At 43.4% G+C, this 20,753-nt stretch overlaps 1 protein-coding gene across 1 annotated transcript in view; it reads right to left on the minus strand.

Annotated features, from left to right (window-relative positions):
* Positions 1–4,307: 4,307 nt before the first annotated feature.
* Positions 4,308–20,753, minus strand: part of LOC146830616 (prostate stem cell antigen-like) — a 46,435-nt gene continuing 29,989 nt past the window's right edge. Inside the window, exon 3 of the mRNA XM_085604805.1 lies at positions 4,308–5,290. Coding sequence (XP_085460931.1) covers positions 5,043–5,290 — 248 coding nt within the window. The 3' untranslated portion in view covers positions 4,308–5,042. The remainder of the gene's footprint in view (positions 5,291–20,753) is intronic.

Genomic DNA, 20,753 nt, shown 5'->3' on the forward strand with positions numbered 1-20,753 from the left:
GCGTAGCGCTACTAGGCAAACTACGCCCAGGGTTAGTTCTGATTGCCTTAAGGACTCGCGCCTGTTTAGCGATACACATTTCCCGAATAACGACCTTAAAGGCTCACCATAATACGGAAGGGCAGGAGACAGAGTTTTTATTGTGTTAAAAACACTCTAGGATAGCCTTATGCACTTCTGCTTGCATGTCTTTCACACTTTAACTTTTTGTTTTGTGTTTCTCATCTTTTAATTGCTCATGTTACACTGTGGGTGCGTGTTAAGTTTTTGTGCCCATTGCTGTTCACTTAATCTCCCTGTGCCATGCTGCCCCCCGCCACCACCTCCTCCCACCCGGTTCGGATCCAATTAAAAAGATTGCTCTGCAGCACCTTTTTTGGCTTAATTGATCTTTAAGAACGTCCCCATCCTCAGTTATTTTGCTATCCTAGCACTCACTGAGTTGGCATGCTCTGGCTTTAGTGTTTACAATAGAATATCGGCTTAGCCATGCCTATGGCTGCACAATGTTTGTGACTTATTTGGAGAACACACCTTACTGTGTAGTCCACTAATAAAACTGCCATCTTGAAACTGCCAATATTCTCACTTTTTTGAAAAACACTAAAGCAGGAAAAGTGCATACATTTAAATAATTTCGAATAAGAATTAGACAATCATGTTAAAAATGTTTATGTATTAATCTGCGTTTTGTAATGTAAAACACTTTTTTTTGCATACAACATACCTGTCGCTAAACCAGAAAAAAAGGATTCAAATAAATAGTTATAAAAAATATAGACACATGTTTTCTAATTAAGCATTGGCTGCAAGAATCATAACAGCCATATAGTGGAGGAACAAGGGGATACATCTTATTGGCTAGACGTCAAACGTTAGAATTACATTGGTGAGAGTGCACTTAGGAGGTGGACTGGGAGTGAGGTCTATTCGGCGGTTTCCTTGTGCTTTGTTGGTGCTGCTATAATGCAGGAACTTGCCCTGGGAGCAGCAATTGATCTAGTGGAGCAATGGGGTATTTGGGGCTTTTTGTCACTGCTCAAAACAGAGAACTTCTACTACCTGACAAGTGACCATCTGGGGCTTGTGAAAGGAGAGGGTGTGATTTGCAAAAGTAGGGCGGAGTTTTATGGTTTGTATAACTATTGTGGTTGAAGAGGAATATAGGTAACTTGTTTATTACACTTCTTGCCACTTCTTGCCGCTTTTTCCGCTGCTGCAAATAATTAGTGTTGTCATTACCCAACATATTTTTAGATTGACTTCTGAAATGTGGAAGCCTTGTTATCAGCCTGACCCTCACCTCCTTAAACTGCATGACGGTTGCCTCTACTGAACTCTGGACTCCCCTTCCACTCTTACTGTGCTAACCCTGGTCCTGGACCCTGATCCCAGTCTGCACCTCTATTGGTTGAAAGTAGTGAAACACACCCACTGCCCCTCTCATCTCTCCCTCACACTGCCACTACAACCTCTTATCTCGCAATTCAACTACCGCCTCTCATCCCTCCCTCACACTCCCGGTCTCCTGTCTATATTTCCTATTCACACATGCTAAACTTCCTATCCCACCTCGCGCTGTGCAAAAATCCACCTCCTGCCTCCCCCTCACTCTGTGGTTGTCCCCTCCTATTTATCCCTCTCTCGTACACTCTCACAAACTTCTCTCTTGCTCTTTCACACACTCTTCCCGCCATCATTTTAGTTCACTTCAGGTCTTCAAGGACAATTTCTTTCCTGTGCCTTTTCAACATTTCCGTCCCTCAAACCCACGCTCTCCTCCTCTTCTTAGGGTCTGTTCTGCATACACAGGTACTCCCTCCTTTATGCGTCTGTGGCCTGCTCTCCCCTTCTTTCTTTCACACTCTTTCTGCTCCTCTATCTAGAGTTCATTCACCACTTCGTGCACAAACTACCTATCCCACTCTATCTTCCTTTCGATCTATTCTGTGAAGCTCTCACACCTATCTATTCACCATCTCACATGATTCCACTACACAAATACACTACACATCACACAGTTCTACGCCACACAATTCAATTCCACAACTAACAATTCCAATTCAACCCACATAATTCCACTCCAAACCACATCCATCCACTCTACTCCACTCCAAACAAAACACATAGATAACAGAAATTGTCATTTACAATGCCAATAGCTCTAACTCTCGCAAATGTGAGACCTATTGCATTGCAAATGCTTGTGCTATATGTTATCTCCGGTCTGAAATTCACAGACTGCAGATTTCTGTGAGCTGCAACTGTACTTTGTTTGTTGCTGAAGAAGCATGAATAGATGTAGGAAAAAGTCTTGCTTTTGCCACAGAGTTGGTCTGCTCTGTGGAACGTGTATGTGTGTATATGATATGTCACTGTTACTGCTTTTGGTGTTAGATCATTTCACGTGGATTTGCAGTGTCAGATGCCAGGAGGGACCACACACACAACAAGTCACAAGATGACAGAAACAGAGGAAACTGAATGCCAACTCCTCGGTGATAAACAGGGCCGAACTGGGAACCACAACCGGCCCTGGCAAAGTGTTTGGCCAGCCCCCTCCAGTAGGGGGGTGAGAGGGGTGTTGCCGCCGAGCTCTTTGCCAGGTCCGGTTTTCGGACGATTTTGTTACAGGGCCAATTTTGCAGCTATGCTGCAAAAACGGCCCCCAGGGGTCCTAAACCGGCCCTCACCCATGCGGCGCACCGGGAGACTGCCCGGTGCCCGCTACGGCCAGTCCGGCCCTGGTGATAATGATAGAGATCGTCCATTCTGCAGAAGACCCAGGGCAGCAGAGGTTATTGATGTGAACAGTGAGTTATGTATTAATATTTATTCAGCAGTTAGCTTAGTACTCACAAGTTTTGGTAGATAGAGGAAGCAAAGTATGTAAAGTTAAACCATATGCCCAGGGTCACACAATGTACACAAAGCACAATGCCACAATTAGAGTCCCGAAGTGACATAACATCTGCGTTTACATGTTAAATATGAAATTAGCACAGGGGTTTACCTGTATGAATTCAACATAAAAACAGGTTTCTGGGGGGCGCCAACAAAGATTGTAGCATCAGGTGCCATCAGTGCTAAAGCCAGCCCTGGGACTGGCTTGCTGCTGCTACCATCCTCTTCACTGGCATTCAAACAAGTCTCCTTTGCGTGATTTACATCATTGCACTGTGGTGCAAGGGTGAGTGTGGGCGTTTAGCATAAGTCTGCACCGGAAGCATTCTCTTCCAGTACAGATTTCTATGCTGAGACAAACTCTGAACAGTCCAACGCACTTGGGTGTGTGCTCTGCACAGTCGTCTGCAGCACAAATGCAATGCCTTGTATTTTTGTGTAAATTACTACATTCCCTCTTGTTTATGTCTTTTCAAGTAGGCATTCCTTTTTAACACAAACCCCAGTCTGGCTACCAGACTGGTGGGTAGACTTACAAACAGTTAGCGCTGGGTTAGCGTCACAAAGGTGATGCTAACCAGCACAAAATGTTTTTGGGGGAATATACTTTCCAGCGCAAATCTTGTTTTGTGTTGGAAAGTACCCTAAAAACAGCACAAAGCACTTCTTTGCATTACTTAGCGCCAAGGGGACATTGCATGAGCTATATCGCTGGAGATATGGCACTCTCCTGCTCTCTCCCTGTCACGCAATGCAGTGCAGCCTCTCTGGGTGCTGTGCTGCGTGGCTTGTATTTTTTTAACATCTGCCCCTGGGATTTGAACCTAAACCTATATTTTTTTGCTCTCATCTGTCTGAGTAACACTCATTTGACACAAAACTTTTTTCTTGGGGGCGGAGGGCTGAGAAAAGGGCATCTTTCTAGTGTAAAGCACTTTTGTGCTGGGTAGCAAATACCATGTGCAGCTTTGCACTTCTCTGCGCCTGTGCAAAAACTTAGTAAATCTGGGCCTCAGTTTCTTGTGAATGACTGAAGAAACTGATTAGATTTTTTGTCCTGAGTCTAAACCTCTCAGGCTTATACCAAGCGCCAGCCAACCTTTTTAGCAAATCTCACAAAATTATGAAACTTTTGAGCATTTCTAATCAGATGAAAACTATAGTAGTTCTGATTTTGTACAACTCTGTTGGCCCATATCCATAAATACTTTAACATTTGAAACTGACCTAATTTAATGCCAAAAAGAGTGCCATGTTTCAAACAGTTTTAGGCTGGAAAGTCAGGTACAATGACTTTGACATTAAAAAGACAGTAGGCTGGCATCTCAGATCCATGGAAGGCGCTAAAGCAGTCAGAGGCGTGGTGTGCAGTGAGGGCACAGAGTAAGTACACTAGCAACAACTTACATCAGAGGAGATCTTTATTGGTTTGAATTACATCCAAGAGGTAAACAGAAAGAAAACAAATTATGAGCAATGTTAAAGCATATGCCAACCTTTATTCTTCATGTCCTACTGGAATATACACTATTTAAAAGGTGCAAGGATGCATATTGTAAGCAACTTCCAAAGGGCTTGTTTTAGGCCATGCTGATAGTACTAAAAAGGGGTAAAAACTTTGTGTGCCCCTTATAGCAGTAGTATAAATTTAGAGCTGAGCCTAACTTACACTTGGTGTCAGATTGAATTTAAACCAATATGAGATCAAGCAGGGCAAATACAGGTAAAGCATGTCCAAAATTGGCAGAAATCCCAGTTGTTAGACTCATTAAACATTTTTGTGTCATGTAAAACTTAGGAAACTCCACTAAATCCTGCAGCAAAAATAGAAATTGCACAGGGCACACTATTTACCAATCACTGGACAATCTGAGTAGGACTCACTTATTGCCAAGTGGTAATTGGGGGATGAGAAAGGATTTAAATCCTGCTTCTACAACTTTTACATATCTACGAGACCAAGATGTGTCCCGAAAGGCCCTACAAATAACCCCTATTTTAAAGCTTCAGTATTAAACAAGACAGATGCAGCATATTTCGAAGGTATCCGTTCCAAGCAATCAGAGCTGAGCTGATTTTTCGCTGACCCCTCCCCCGACTCCGCCCTTGATGCGTCATGATCCTTCTTTCGTCAGACATTACAGCGCCAGCTTCAACAGGACGCCGATGACCGCTACCGAGGCAGCCTCCACCAAAAAGCTGATTTTGACGCTGGAAGCGCTGGAGGAGAAGCCAGCAATGGTGTTGCCGTCGCCGATGCTGTAGGCGTTGCACAGGTCTGTGGTGCAGCACTCTTCAGTGGTGTTTGCAACGAGCAAATTCTGATGGCCGTTAACGCACGAGGCAGCGCAGCGTTTCGTCATCAGCTTGATGGACATGATGTTAGCTGAAACGGAAGAGAACGAAAATTAGAACTTGTAAATGATCAGAGAAATTTCACTGTTCCTCAAGCGTATTATCAAGAAACGCTCCTTTACTGTCTATCTATGTTTGTGCTCTATAAATATCACCACATTCAAAACAAGCATTGGTTAATTCATTAGATTTTTCCTATGTGATTAGTAATGTTTTCTGTTGTAAGTTGTAGCTTGCTGAGCTGTTGTACAATACAAGTTACAGAAAGTCTGTTAAAGTGTTATGACTTGTTTATGTACAAAAGGAAATATATTGTTCTGTTACTAGTGGTAGAGTGCGGGTAAGTAATAGCATGATTTTGAAAATTTTATGAAAGAGGGAAATAATAGAATTAATTGAGGTATTAGCAATATTATGTGTTCAGATGAGTTCTGAGAACTTGTGGTCCTGGTGCTGCTGCACCATTCAAATCATGACCCTGTCGTCTGCAAGGAACTGCACTTGTGGCTGCCTGTTTAGTAATAAAATATAGCAGAGCTCTTGTATATTCACTTTATTTTTAACAAGCAATGTTTATTACAACATATAGAATTTGATCATAATGACCACATAGATTTAGTTTAAAAAATCAATCCGATAATCCCTCCGAAGTGCAAAGAAAGGTACTAATGCATGAATAGGAAATGCCACAAACGTTGTAAGGCTAAAGCATCTGCTTTACACAGCTAAGTAATAAAAAGCAAGCATTCCAGCATACTGTTAGAAGCTGTCTGCCTTTTCTGTGGGAAGAGATCTTATCTCAACAGTGAATGGGACTTATACAGTGTGAACAGCTTTATTAGAAGTATTGTAAATGGATGCAGCCAGGGGAAGTTATCAAAACAAAAAGCTCCACACAAATGCGAATGAACACATTAATTTGTCAATGAAAACTGATAAGAGCCCCCTTTTAAGATATATTAAACACAAGAGATTTGAAAAGCACAGCACAAGCACTGTGCAGGCAAAACCTAAAAATAGTTATTAACTGAAGCAATTCTTGTAAGTCCATTTTGAGCCTGTGGCTTCTACAATCAATCACTCGTCTGACGCCACTATACACACAATGGTTTTCCAGAGAACCACACTGGCGAGATTAAACACTGAGGGCCCGATTCACAGAACTAACTTAAGCCAAAATCCTAAACTTACTACCAATTTGGTATTCACAGAAGGCACTTACTCATTTTGGTATTCACAGAAGTCACTTACTCATTTCGGTATTCACAGAAGTTAGGACTCCTAACTTTAGGACTCCTAAATGCCTTCTGTGAATACCGAAAGTCTTAAAATTAGGATTTTTCTCAATTTAGTAGTAGTAAAGTTAGGACTCCTAACTTTAGGACTCCTAAATGCCTTCTGTGAATACCGAAAGCCTTAAAATTTGGATTTTTCTCAGTTTAGTAGAAGTAAAGTTAGGAGTCCTAACTTTAGGACTCCTAAACTGAGAAAAAAACTAATTTTAAGACTTTCGGTATTCACAGAAGGCATTTAGGAGTCCTAAAGTTAGGACTCCTAACTTCTGTGAATACCGAAGTGAGTAAGTGTCTTCTGTGAATACCAAAATGAGTAAGTGCCTTCTGTGAATACGAAAATGGTAGTAAGTTTAGGATTTTGTCTTAAGTTAGTTCTGTGAATCAGGCCCAGACTTTGTTTACTATTCCTCCAAATCAGAAGGTAAAAAATCCAGTAGCTTGTTTGACCAGAATTTCTCTTCTTCACTACAGATCTCAATCAGTGATGAAAGTGCCAGCTCTCAGCTGTTGCTGAGAAAGGTACTCTCACTCCTTCAAAGTACTGAATTAAACTCGCTGCAGCCCTAGCTCCACTGCTTTAATATGGTGTATGCAGAAGCACCGAAGAAGGAATCCAAAACTTAAGGGGATTCAAAATCATGTTCTAGGCTTTCCTAGGTTAAGCCAAAATCTGAAGAAATTAGACCACATTACCACAGCGCTGAAAAAACCTGACTGTCTCCCATCGATTCAAAAACAAAAGTCAAGATAAAGGGCCAGAATATCTGTAAATGTTGGTCACTCGGTGTATGAGTGGTGCCTTAAGATTTGATTACTTCAAGGCTATATAAATCAGAAACCGAGATTATGATGGATGGACAATGGCAAAGGAACCGGCCTACCTCTATATGGCCTAAAGAACTTGAAGACCCTCCAACAACATCAAGAGACGTTAGAAGCGCAGAGGTAACCAAAGATTCAGACCTATTCTTGATATGTCATGTAAAGAGTACCTTCGGCCCAATAAAAACAATACCAAGCATCTTCTCATCACTTGTGCACTAACATAAACTTCATGCCATCTGCACAATTGCAATCTCCAAGGTTGACTATGTCAACAGACTATACACTGGCACAACCACATTCATCAAACTCAAAATACAACTCATCCAAAATGCTGCCACAATGCTTCTTTTCGGCCTTCATCCAAGAGAATGCATGACTCCAGTCCTGCAATCACTCCATTGGCTACCTCTAGCTAGAAGGGCAATGTTCAAGGCATTCTGCATTGTCCACAGAGCCACCCAAGATAAAGAACTGCTATACCTACAAGTTAAATTCAAGCTTTACAACCAACCAGAGCAGTGAACACCAGGCTTTCGATAGATAACACACCACACCCCCTACATGGTGTAGTGTGCTACCCATGCAGGCAAGTGCTTTAGCACCACACAAAGTAGTATGTGCGATATAAACGCTGCAAACAATAAAATATATTATACAAGCAAGAATCAACTGAAAGAAACATGAGGGACCATCAAATCCAAGGACCTAGACTGTAAATAATCTCAACCCCATGAAAAAAGCAACTCTGCCTCAATTAATAGAAGACAGAATTGAAGAGACATTTACTGAAGGAGACCTTTGCCTCCCAGAAGAATCCTATCCAGACTTCAAACCAAAACCCAAGGAAATTCAATAAAGAGGTCAACTTCTAATTCCATTCTGGCAGGGTGGGAATCATGAAACATCTGTCAGAAATAGAAGATTTAATCAGTACAAGGTTTTGCCTCCAGTGGCCGTGAGACAAAATAGTGGCGCTACCATCTGTGGTAGATTGAGTCAGATAAGATTGCCACCACTGCTCTTTCTTCAACATGTGTGAGTCATGGTCCAATGCATCTTGGGGGTCCTAGAACAAAATATTCTTGAAAGGTGACATGAAGCTGAGCAGGAGTACCAAAGCTAATCCCTGAAGCCTGGATCTCAAAGCGCACAGGAAGCAGTTAGAATGTAGCCTCTTAGATGTGAATTTGTGATCACGAAAGGTTGCAGCTGCTACTCCTGGCTTGCCAATCAGTATGCCTGGCACTGTGTGAGGGACCCCTGTTCTGTATTCTTTTGTGCATTTCCGGCCTGTCAAATACTTTGTTGCTTGCTGCTAAAGTAAAATGTCTTAACGTGAGTTTGATGTTGCAGAAGTTTACTTAAGTTTCATCCAGAGTCTTGTACTATGAACATGCAGATACATGTGCTGCCCATTCTGAAATACTGTTTCCACAGATATACACTTTGTATTATTTAGTGGGCCTTCATTCATTTGCTTGGGGTGTGGGCCCATAAAAGTACAGAATACATTACCTTTTTGCCTTTGAAGTATCATTGATGCAGGCACAAGCGCAAAAAAGTTCCTCAGGGGGTGGGTTTAACTGTATGCTACCCAGGAGGGGGCACACAGTTTGTTGCTTATGCAGATAAAGATGAAGTCCAGTTAATGATGGTAGATCCACAGATCAAAGTGATTTTTATGAGCACAGAAAGGCCTTCGAGCAGTATCTAATGCATTGGTGTCAAAGACACAAAGCACCTCTAGCCAGATTCAGTCAGTGTTATCCTTGCACAGAAACAATTATTGTTTGCACTTGGAACCTAATTTTAAAGTTGGATGGCAATGGATTGTCCTAGGATTTCTGAGAAAAGGACTGAATTCAGAAAGGATTCCATAGATAGATATTCTTCAACATTTAGGCCCTCATTCCATGCAATGCTTTTTGGGTGCAGAGATACTACTATTGTGGGAGAGAGGATATTGAGCCATGGTGGGAATAATCTGCCAAACCAAATTTACTCTGCACTTTTCTGCAGATATTTCTGGTTCTGTGCTCATTACCGGGCAATGTTTCACTACTCCACCTTCTTGAAGGAAATCCATGCAACCTGAGCAACTCTGCATTATTTTATCTGTGGGCCTGGTACTTTTGGGCTCAGAAAGACAGGGCTATTCAGAATTTCCAAGAGTGGTATCCTCTACAGGACACCTCTCCTAGCGAGTTGAGTATATTCCATTACATTTAAACCCAAAATGAGGCCCTTCAAGGTTTGCAGATGGTTTTTATTAAAATTTCTTTTAAGGTTGGTGGTTTGTGGAGCTGTCAACATTCAGTTTTCCCACAAAAACATTTGACTTGCTTAAGACAAAACGGTGATGTCACATCTATCATCCACTCAGGATACAACATGCGTGGGCTCGGGATGTACACTCAACTGGCTACTGCAATATTTGGCAGCTGGTGCCCCTCTCTGTTTCCTCCAAACCATTTGAAGAAGCTAAGCAGAGGGCTTTCAGGTCTGACCAATGGTTTCACCTTGACAAATCTTCACATCCTTTCAACTAGAAGCTCACAGAGGACTTTGATCCTAAGACTAGACTAAAAGTTTCATAACAACATTCACTTGAGAGGGATCATAATGTGTCAGCCAATCCATTTCTGGACACTAGCCACTGCTTGCTTCACATGGTCTTTGACTGCTGATAACATTACACGGAGTGACTTCAGGTAACATATCACCTTGATTAAATAAGACAGCCCGCACCACTTTTGACCTGTACATTATTTTTGGATGAAAATAACCCCACAAGACAAAAGCAGTTGAATACATTAAAAAAATCACAGTTAAAGAATGATAACTCACACGGTAATTCTTAATAAACCTTATATCTGTTGTTTGCATGGAACAGGAAGAGGCCAAGATACTATACATCACAAAGAATACAGATGGGGGAGAGCCCTTGAGGAATTTTGAAATCAAATCCTTTCGCAAACATGTTATATCGTTGAATATAGGGGTTTTTCTTTTTATCTTAGATCATGTATCAGCTCAGTTATCTTTCTCAAAGTCTGCTAATTTAGCAGATAACATAACGTGTATTTGTAAAGCACAAGTACACCCAATGGTATCTTGGCACTGAATAATATATGTTTATTTTTATCCCAACTCAATGGTACTCATTTTATTGGCTTCATAAGCAGGAAAGGCTGAGTGAACCTGCTAGTATTTAAACCTGTGACGATGAGGTTAAACACAAGCCCCTATAGTTAAGTGTGAGTGTCAAACTCTGCTCCGTGGATGGGGTTAGCGGAGTTTTACCACTCTGCACCTCCTTTTATTGCGCGGAGTTTGGCAAAACTCTGAATCCGCCATGTAGTGGTGTTTTTTACCACCACCACTCACAAAGTTCTGGCCAGGCTCAATCGCCCAGTAGGCCACAGTGCTGGCTTCTTGCCGTTGCCAAGGAAACTGAAATTCGCTGGAGAACAACCACTTCCGGTCGCACCATGTCACTTGTGTCATGTCACCTCCAGTGGAGGACTCAGTATAAGGAGCTGCCGCTAGAGTGAAGCAGAGCAGCAAGAAGAGAATGTGAGTGCTGCCGGTGGGCGGACACGGGAACGAGCCTCTTCCTACGGCTGCCACTGTCGGAGCCTGACCCAAGGGACCTTCTCGCATCATCGATGGACAGATAAGGTAAGGAGGATCCCAAGCCTCCTCTGAGTCCTTGCAACAGAACCTCATAACTTATCTGGAATGGGCTAGCGTCCTCCCCTCAGCAGTGCCTGCATCCCTGGGGCAGGACATACAGAAGCGTCCCAGATTAGCGGTGCACTATTACATTCAGAGATCCAAGTGTCTCTAGATTAGCAGTTTCCTCTACTCTCGCTATTCTTATCCTTACTGCAGTACATGCTACAGGAGGAGACTGTAGCTCCGCCCACTAGTGGAACTCCACATAGCGCAAAATAGTTTTGTTTTCTTTTTGCGGAGTTCCGCGTGGTGCGGCTATGAGGACTCCACCCGGGCCTGCCCATAGTGGACACATTAGATCACTAAGCTACCAGACCCAGCATCATTTTTGCACTAGGTATTAGAGAATTGTTTGTAGAAACTCTTATAAGTAAATATAGATTGTTCGAGATATATTCTCTGATTCTGAGTTTGAGGCATCTGAAGTTTAGTAACCTGCAAGTAGTTCATTAACTTAAGAAGCAATCAAGAAAATATTGTACGGAATCTAAAGTGGAATTTATTGCAATTGCCACAACTGCACTGATTATGGCTAATATCACTGCTCTTCAAAATAAATAGATTTATCTAATCAGAGTCAAGTCAGATAAATTAGGATGGAAAATAACAAATGGAATCATGAATAATGGCAATAGTTTGCATACAAATATTGATTAAATTAGTAAGTTGAAGAGGTTATCTGTAGTATGGAGAGAAGGTATGGAAAAGCTGTTGAGACAGGTACCTACCAAAACCAAATTAAAATATATGAAGGAAGACTCATCAAGGAAAGTAGTAAAGATGGTGAGTTACAACAGTGAGGGAATCTGAGGGTCACTGAAAATAGAAATCTGTCCGATAGGCTTCGCTCTCTGCAACCTTAAATGTCAATAAAATACAATGAATGGTGGAATAACATTTTAGCGAGCCGACAAAAGAGTCCTGGAATATAATGTTGTGGAAATGTGCCTTTTAGTGTAGCACACCGGTGCAGGGGTTACCCTTCTCTGTCCACGGATCCATAGACCAACAAAATAGAGATTGGCACTGAAGCTGGAATTCAAATAACAAGTTTATTATTTCACTCATGAGTGGGACCACGTCCACACAGCCCTCTCAAGTGCTGCCTGAGGTAGTACATTGAAGTCACAGAACACAAGCTTTATATACAGCTTTTTCTGCACTGGTAAGCATGTGGATATAAATAGAAGGTACAAGCATACACAGGAATAACTACGGACAAACATGGGCAGATGGGAGATCACTTAGTCAGCAAAGTGGAAGGGAGAGCAGGAGTGCTTATGGCAGCAGTAAGAGATTGTCTGTTGAGTCTGAGACCAAGTGTTCTGGCAGCTACAAACTCTTAGCATACATATTGCTTTTAGCTGAGTCAGGAAGTCAACTAAAATAGACAGCACAGGCAGGGAAAAAGACGAGCAGCAGAGGATGGGAGAATTACAAAGCCAACAAAATTGATGCCACAACCAAGATGGCTTCAGCTTTTGCTAACAGAAATTAGTTCAGATTTCCACAGTGTGCCTAACTAATGAAAAAAAGTCAATTTCCGTTCATACTCTCATAAACATTGTTGATATTATGTTAACAAGAGAAATAGATTTGGGGTGATATTAGTATAAATACCTTTTATAATATTAGCAGTCCTGCTACCAGGTGTCTCCAACCAGTCAATAGACAATGAGCTACTAGTAGCTCCCAGACACCTTCAGAGTCGCTCACAGGCCAGAGTTCATTTGTAAATAATAATCTAAACACAAGGTCATATTTTCTTTTTAAAGTTAAAGGAAGGCTGTATTTACTTTACATTATCATCAGGCCTCAGATAGCAGGGCCTGATAATAAGCAGTGCTCAGACGGATTTATGATGCAGACTGGGGCACAGAGGTGAGCAACTGAAGCACTGGGGTATTTAACTCTTAAATAACGTTCCTTGTTAACTCAGTATTGAGCTGTGAGCAAAATGATGTTTCTGAATACTTTAAAATGGGAGAAAAGTAAAATATAAAGTTACCTTAATGATTCAGTTAACTCTTCATTTAAATTTTCTCCCATTTCAAAGTGTTGCATTTACAAACAGCAGGCCTCCTGCTCCCGTGGCCATAAGACACCGTAACATAAGTATAACTGAAAAATACAGCCTTTTTTTAAGATGAGAGAAATTTAAAGTGAAGAAAAATGTTCCATATTATGAACATTTTTGCAGAACATTTTTCTGCACTTTAAATTCCTCCCATTAAAAAAAAAGATGACAGCACGTTTGTGTTATACATGAAACGGTGCCACATGTGGCGAAAGGTGAGTCCTGTACTGCAAGTACATATCACACAGGCTCCCAGTCACCTGTACAAATATATCCCATTCATACGCACACATGTCCATGCACCCCCAAAGACTGTCCTCTCACTGACTCACATGGCAGCCCTTTCAAAGTGCCCCTAGTCAATTATTTTGTTCAGACCATAGTATCTGGCTCTATGGACCTTAAGCTTAAAGTCAATGAAGCTTGGTGTAGGGGTGTCTGGCAACAATGCGCGAGTTGCTTGGACTTCAATAGCTCATGAGGATTCCCACTGATCAGAAGTAGCTCTTCCTACAGAAATGGTTGGAGACCGTTGTTATGGTCTTTCCACATGAAAGCATGCAAAAGGCGGTTTGACCATATTATTAAATATGGTCTTAAGAGTTCAAGTAAAATATTAATTATGTTTAAGAAGAAAGCTTTATTTTCAACGATGAGGCAACCATTTTTCCTGTTTAATGTGTATATACTCCCTGGGAGGGCCCCGATGTGCTATTAGCTGCCGATTTTGAGTTGATATCGGAAGTGGTTAACATGGAAGGTATTCAACTGACCTTTCTCAGTTATTTTGCTTCTAATTGCAGAGATTAATTAAGAAAAGAAGCTTGGAATATTCCAGAACCTGATTTTAGTTTGCAGCAATCCACAGATAAAACGGTTGTTTTCCTTCTGAGATATTTACATTTTATTTTTTTAAATTTTATTATTGATTTTTTCAATTACATTTAGCAAAACATAGAACTATACAGCACATAGGAGCATAGCATGTTCAATAGGCTTAAATACATCTGAATGTCATGCTAAGAATGGTATCTACATCAGAGCGAAGGAACACATTTGCGTGCGGAAACAAATGAGCACAGAATCCCGCCAATCACGTTTGCATCACAACAGGTACAGCCATTTCTCCATTACTGTGTATTATGTAATATTGTTGCAGACTAGCTTCATAAATCTTATTTTCACCCTAACCAGGAGGGCCATCACTCCAATGTCGGCCTTCTGCATATGGTGTTGGCAAAGTTTGGCCGCAAGAGGTTCTATGGCCAAGGAAAATAGTAGCGGAGAGAGAGGACACCCCTTACGGGTGCCTCCCGAGATAGGGAACGGAGTGGAACATAGGCCATTAATCTGTGCAATGGCCTCCGGCTGAGAATAGAGTAGTCTTATCCACGCAAAAAAGGATTTGGGGAGGCCCATTCTGCCCATTATTGTGAACATGCATGTAGTCCCATTCCAGTGAATCAATGGCTTTTGTGGCATCTAAAAAAATCCCGGCCGCCGAGATCCCAGGATCAATATCGTGCCGTAGCGCAAATATGGTCCGCAAATTATGGGCAGTCGCCTTCCCAAGTATGAATCCTGACTGATCTAGCAGTACCAGCCCCTCCATCAACAATGTCAGTATATTTGCAATGACCTTAGCCAGTATCTTGGTGTCAAAATTAATCAGTGACAAGGGTCTATAGGCCTCACATGGGGTGGAGTCCTTGCCCGGCTTGAGCAAGGAGATGATCATGGCTTGCCACATGGTCATGGGGAGGACTCCAATATCCCTGGCCTCTTCATAGACATGTCTAAGGATGGAGAATATCTGATCAATGTAGCATTTTCAGAAGTCTGCAGGGAGCCCGACAGGGCATGGGGCTTTGCCAGAGCGCAGGCCCATTATGGCAGCTCAAATTTTGTCTTCTTTGATGTCAGCGGCAAGAAATTCTCTGCTGGAATCACAGATCCACCTGAGGGCAGTGTCTTCCAAGTAGGAAGCGATATCAGGTGGATTCCTTCTGTGTGTGCCATAACGTGGCGTGTAGTAGTCTGCAGAAATACTGAGGATCTTGCGCAAGTCAGTATGTCTAGTGCCATCGTTGTCTATTATTTCAAGTATCTGATTAGCAAATCTGGGTTTTCGAGTTACTTCAGTTAGGGCCTTTCCGGGGCATTCACCCTCTCCATATGTCCTAGCTGTATGGTATTTAGAGAGAAACTTAGATTCACGCTCTGCCTCGTCTGTGTATTCAATTACCAGCTCTTTTAGGGGTGCCCTCCGCTGAGGGGTAGGGGCAGTAGCCAGGTAATCCTCCGCTTTTTTAATATCTCCCTCTAATCTGCGCAAGGTCCCTCGAATGGCGCAATGGATCCCCCCGCCCTTTGCTATACAGAGGCCCCACATAGTGACCTTGAAACTTTCCCAATACGCAAGCAAGTGATGAGACACTGTCTATATTACTGGGGAGAAATTCAAGGATTTCCTGATGTATTTCTTTGCAGAAGGAGCTATCTAATAATGCTGTGGGTTGGAGCCTCCAGGAGCGATATGGAGATTCGTTACCTGGCGGAGCCAATCTCATTAGCACAGGGGAGTGATCCGAGAGCGTGAGTGCCAGATGTGTCGCCTATCGGAACCACAAACTCAGCCTTTTTCGAGAGCAGCCAAAAATCTATGCGGGACCAGCTGGAGTGTGCTGAGTGTATTTATTTGCTTGTGGATGTGAGGAAGGGATTGCATGTGAACGCTCAGCCTTTGGGTCCAGTGCCATAATAAAATATCCTCCTCATATAGTGTAGGTGGAGCCTATCTCCAGAATGAGTCCCCAGAGTTTGTCAAAATAGGTGGCATCGTCAACGTTGGGGGCATAACAGTTTACTAACATTGCTGAGTGATCTACCAGTCTGCCCCACATCACACTTTATCTGCCTTGTGGATCTTGAAAAGTCCCAATCGGGAAGTACTTCACACAAGCCTTATCTAGGATGGCTGTGTCCCTAGCATATGTCGAGTAGGATGAGAAACAACTATGCACAGCCCACTTCTTACCAAAGCTGGGTGTTGTTCGAGGGTCTAGGTGCATCTCCTGCAACATTGCCACCTGCACTTAGTGCCTGTCTAGGTAGCCTAGGATTTGCCTGCGCTTGCGGGGGTCTTGGAGCCCTCTACACATTCCATGTCAGGAAGGTATAAGTGAGGTCTGCAATAGGTCTAGTCATAGCAGTAGCTAATTTAGTGCCCTTAGGACAGGAAGGTTTCATGGAATCCGTCATGCTGTGCATTTAACCCCTTCCCCGCTCATGACGGAACCGTTCCGTCATGAGCCACGGTTGGCGTGTGCTCATGACGGAACGGTTCCGTCATGACAATCCTGTTGGCGGCCGCTCCGCCTGCGCGGCGCTGTTTCCCCGCCTGTGCGGGGCGACAACGCAAATGGGCGGAGTCATGACGGAACCGTTCCGTCATGAGCACAGCTCAACTGTGGCTCATGACGGAGCGGCTCCGTCATGAGCACAGGCCCACCGCGCTGCCCCCCTGCCCCCCCCAGCGCTGCAGCGGAATGTCCGCAGCAGCGAAGGGGTTAAAGGATGCCTTATGTGTATGCGCATCTGCATACTTTGAAGGTTTTGACGTGCCATGTTGCTGTATATAACGATAAAGTTCCCATCCCTTCCTCCACCCACACCCACGGCCCAATCCTGCAGGCGGATAGCAACCCACCCAGAAATCCCACAAACAATCAGCATTAGGGTTTGTTTCAAAAAGGGGTATTGACAGAACATATAGAAGATAACCAACAGAGAGAACTGTAAGATGTGAAAATAAGGATATATAGATAGGGATATGGCTTGAAGAGCCTTAGTCTAAAAAGAAAGGAAGAAAGGAAGATTTGGATCAATGGAATGCATTATTCTGGGAATTCCCACAAGGGAAAGGCACCAGAGGGACTGGCTTTGCTCCTCGCAAGTGCGAGGGTGCCCGGGAAATCATTGTTAAGTGGAGGGCTCCCTGATCCCAACAGCAGCGTCTACGCAAGTTTAATCGGGGGTTATTGATGACTATTCCAATGCGGCCATGCGCGAGGCTCTGGAAGGCCCATTATAAGTTAGCTGCGTAGTCTTAATAGGTGTGGAGGCGCATGTCTTTCATACAACAACCATCTGTAGTCCTCCTCAGGAGCTGGGGATAACCTTCTGGAACCAGGATCTTCATCTCGGGATGCAGGCGTCCGCCGTGCAACAGATTTGTGGAAGTCCTGGGTTTGTTGCGGGGTATTGAAGATGTGTATCTTCCCACAGTATGGGACACGCAGCCTGGCAGGGTAGAGCATTGAATATTGTATATTGGCTTGTTGGAGCCTACGCTTGACTGGTAGGAACTTCTTTCGTGCTTCCTGCACTGCCATAGTGAAGTCTGGATATATGGAGAGTCCGTTCCCTTCGTGCTCCAGCTCTTGCTTGTCTCTTGACAGTCTCAGCACCGTGACGCAGTCTTTCCCGTTGTGAGTCTGTGTCTTCAGCAGCGTTAGATACAGTTTTAGACGCCGTAAACTGCAATTTTGCCTGTTTGCATACCGTGGGGCCCATGTTACACACTTCTGTATGATTTTGGCTGGCACTGTATACACTGCAGGGGAGGCAGGGATGTAACTGGCATTTTGGTCGCCCTCCGTTCTATATTTGTCCAACAGCACTGACCTCCAGGCCCCACTGCGCCCTCATAGTATTCACTTCCGCAGGCTACTGGTTCTCAGTGCACATTTCTCTTGGCCCTAGGTTGCAGTAGTGGACAGCAGGCACTGATCGCTCATCGGATCCTCCCTATCGCAGCTCTTCACAGGTTTTACAGTGCCCCTGGTATTTCTCTGGCCCCAGCTCCTACTGCAGCAGTGTAGCCTCACCTCTCATCAGAAGGCGAGCACAGCGTCAGCAGGGATCCTCATCCACCACTGCGTGGGGGTGTCTCGGGCGGTTATCTCAAAATCAGCTCTGGGCCCCAGATTCACGGCCTCCTGTGCTGCCGTCTGCCATAGAGCGTCACCATTTCAGGCCGAGCAGGCCGCTCCGCACCCACCGCCAAGTGCGTCCCAGCCGAACCTTCGCCGGCGCTTCCTTGTGCCCCTAATGGCCTTGGAGGGGGGGGGGGGCACCATCTCTGCAGCAGAGTCCCGCAGGATCGGGCCGCGCGTCTCCCCGGCAGCAGCCAGCAGCACCAGGGAGATCGAGCAGGGATATCGCCCACCACCACCGCAGCTCCTACCCGGGCTCACCTTGTCCGGTCGCACCCTCCGGTGACAGCTCCCAGTCTCAGGAAGCGGGTCGCCCTCTCCAGCCGTGCGTTGCGGATGGCAGCCCCCTGTGCCCAGCGACACAGTCAGCGGGGATTGCCTTCCCACATCGATTCCGCAAGGCGATAGACTATGTAGGGCTGCTCCAGTTGGATTTTGGTCGCCGCATCAGCTTCACAGTAACTTGCTTGAGCCTGGCTATAAATTTGGCATGGTTACGCCGCCATATAACGCAGGATTCTGCCGAATAGTGATCCCGGGCTTCCAGAGCCTCACGAGAGTACAGCCATCTTGTCGCCGGCTCTCTAGCGCCCCCCCCCCAAGCTTCTGAGATGTAGGCTAGAAATTAATATTGTTGTCATTAACACTCAACCAGGTGGGTCTGGTGTCTTAGTGGACTAATGCATCCACTGTACGGGCTTGCGTTTGACCTCATGGTCACATGATCAAATCCCAGCAGGTCCGCTCAGCCTCTCATCTTTCAGAGGTCGATAAAATGAGTACTATTGAGTTGGGTAACAATATCCATCTGTTATACAACCCAAAGATACCCTTCTGGGTGAATGTGCCTTACAAATACATGTGTTACGTTAACAGTAGAGTAGAAGGTGACATTCAACAACGCCGGGAAGTCACAGGCAGTCTTTAATCAATTCTATTAATCTTCATCATTATTTTCCCTAATTACTAAAATGATAATCCTAATAAATCAGTTTAGAGGCCATAAGTTAATCATTTCTTATCTAGTCGTGGAGAATATTCTGAGTTAAAACTGGAACAAATTGGAGGGCGACACATTAGTACCAGTGTCTAATCTGTGTCTCTGGACGCCATTTCAAAAATATTATCCAGAAGCTTATACATTCCATGGTCTCTTCTAAATACTGGCAACAGGTTATAATGTTTTTGAAATTTATGAATTTGGATGCACACGGATGGCGACTTTAGTAAAAATCTTCCTTTTGTAGAGATAAGAAAGAGAAGAGGGAAGTAAGTGGTAGTAAGAAAGATAAGAGTGGCATTCAATATTTGCATTTAAAAGAAAGTTAAGAATACATGGAAAAGGAAGGGAAAGGACAATGCTGTGTTTGCTATTTATTTTGGAAGGGGCTGTACAAGATTTAAAATGTTTGCTAGAGAACCATCTGTTCTTTTAGATAGGGGTTTGGGAAAAAAGGTGTAAGATTAGCATATTTTGCTGTTGATTACATTATGAATCCGCATAAGGTATCTTATTGTTATCTATTTTTAAAAACATTAAACCATGTATACAGTTTATTATGAGCTATGTGGCCTGCATTATATCTTCTTTATGTGTGTATTCATAGAAATAAAGAAATTAAAAAATTTAGCATCCACTAACCACAGACATTATATTTGTTTTTACTTATCTTTTATGACAGAGAGATTTCTTAATTGACTAAAGGAGGAAATTGCCACTATGCTTGTGAAGAGACTCGAAGCCAACACTATGGTTTGGTTCTATTACCTCTTACACTACTTTAATCATCAAGTGCTATCCCACAAACTGATTCCAGAAGAATTTGGAATAATCACGTTTATTACATGGCCGCCAATTGGGCATCAGGAACATTAGCAGAACTGGTAACTGCAAACATGATATCAGTGAGGACCTCCTTATTACTATGGATAAGGAGGATCAGATAATATTTTTTTTCATTGACTTCTCTGCACTGTTTGACACTGTGGGCCAGGGCATTCTGTTGACAAGGTTGTTAGAGAGGCTGGAATATTGGTACTGCCTGGGAAGGAGTCAATCGTACCATTTAAAGTGTAGTCAAGAAATCATAATTGGGTCAAATAGAATTCATCGTGCTCAGCGTCTCCTACCCTGACTATCAGGGATCAGTCCAACAGACCCTGCATTTCAACATATATATGAACCCACTGGCTCATATGATTGCTGAATGCCGTCTGCATTTCTAGATGCTTGATAAAGAACCCCCAAATCTTCAAGACAAAACAAGGAGCTAATCCAGTGTAACTAACTACCCAAATCGCGTGCCCCAGTGGCACTAAGTAGGAGCCCCTGGTGATGGGTGTTGCACGTGACAAAATAATCCAATTTTTTAACCCATTCTTGTGGAAACATCCAATCTAATTAGAGAATGTTTAAAAAATGATTGTGTTATTGGACTTGACCCTGTTCTTGGTTCCCTCAAATAAAATGACTTACAATTATTACTATTTCCCTTCAACACGGTCATACTTCATCCTGAACACTTCTCCCCCTTCCCTGTGACCACACCGCCCGCACTACTC

The sequence above is a fragment of the Triturus cristatus genome, chromosome 5_1 (assembly GCF_964204655.1).
Source record: "Triturus cristatus chromosome 5_1, aTriCri1.1, whole genome shotgun sequence".
Lineage (NCBI taxonomy): Eukaryota > Metazoa > Chordata > Amphibia > Caudata > Salamandridae > Triturus > Triturus cristatus.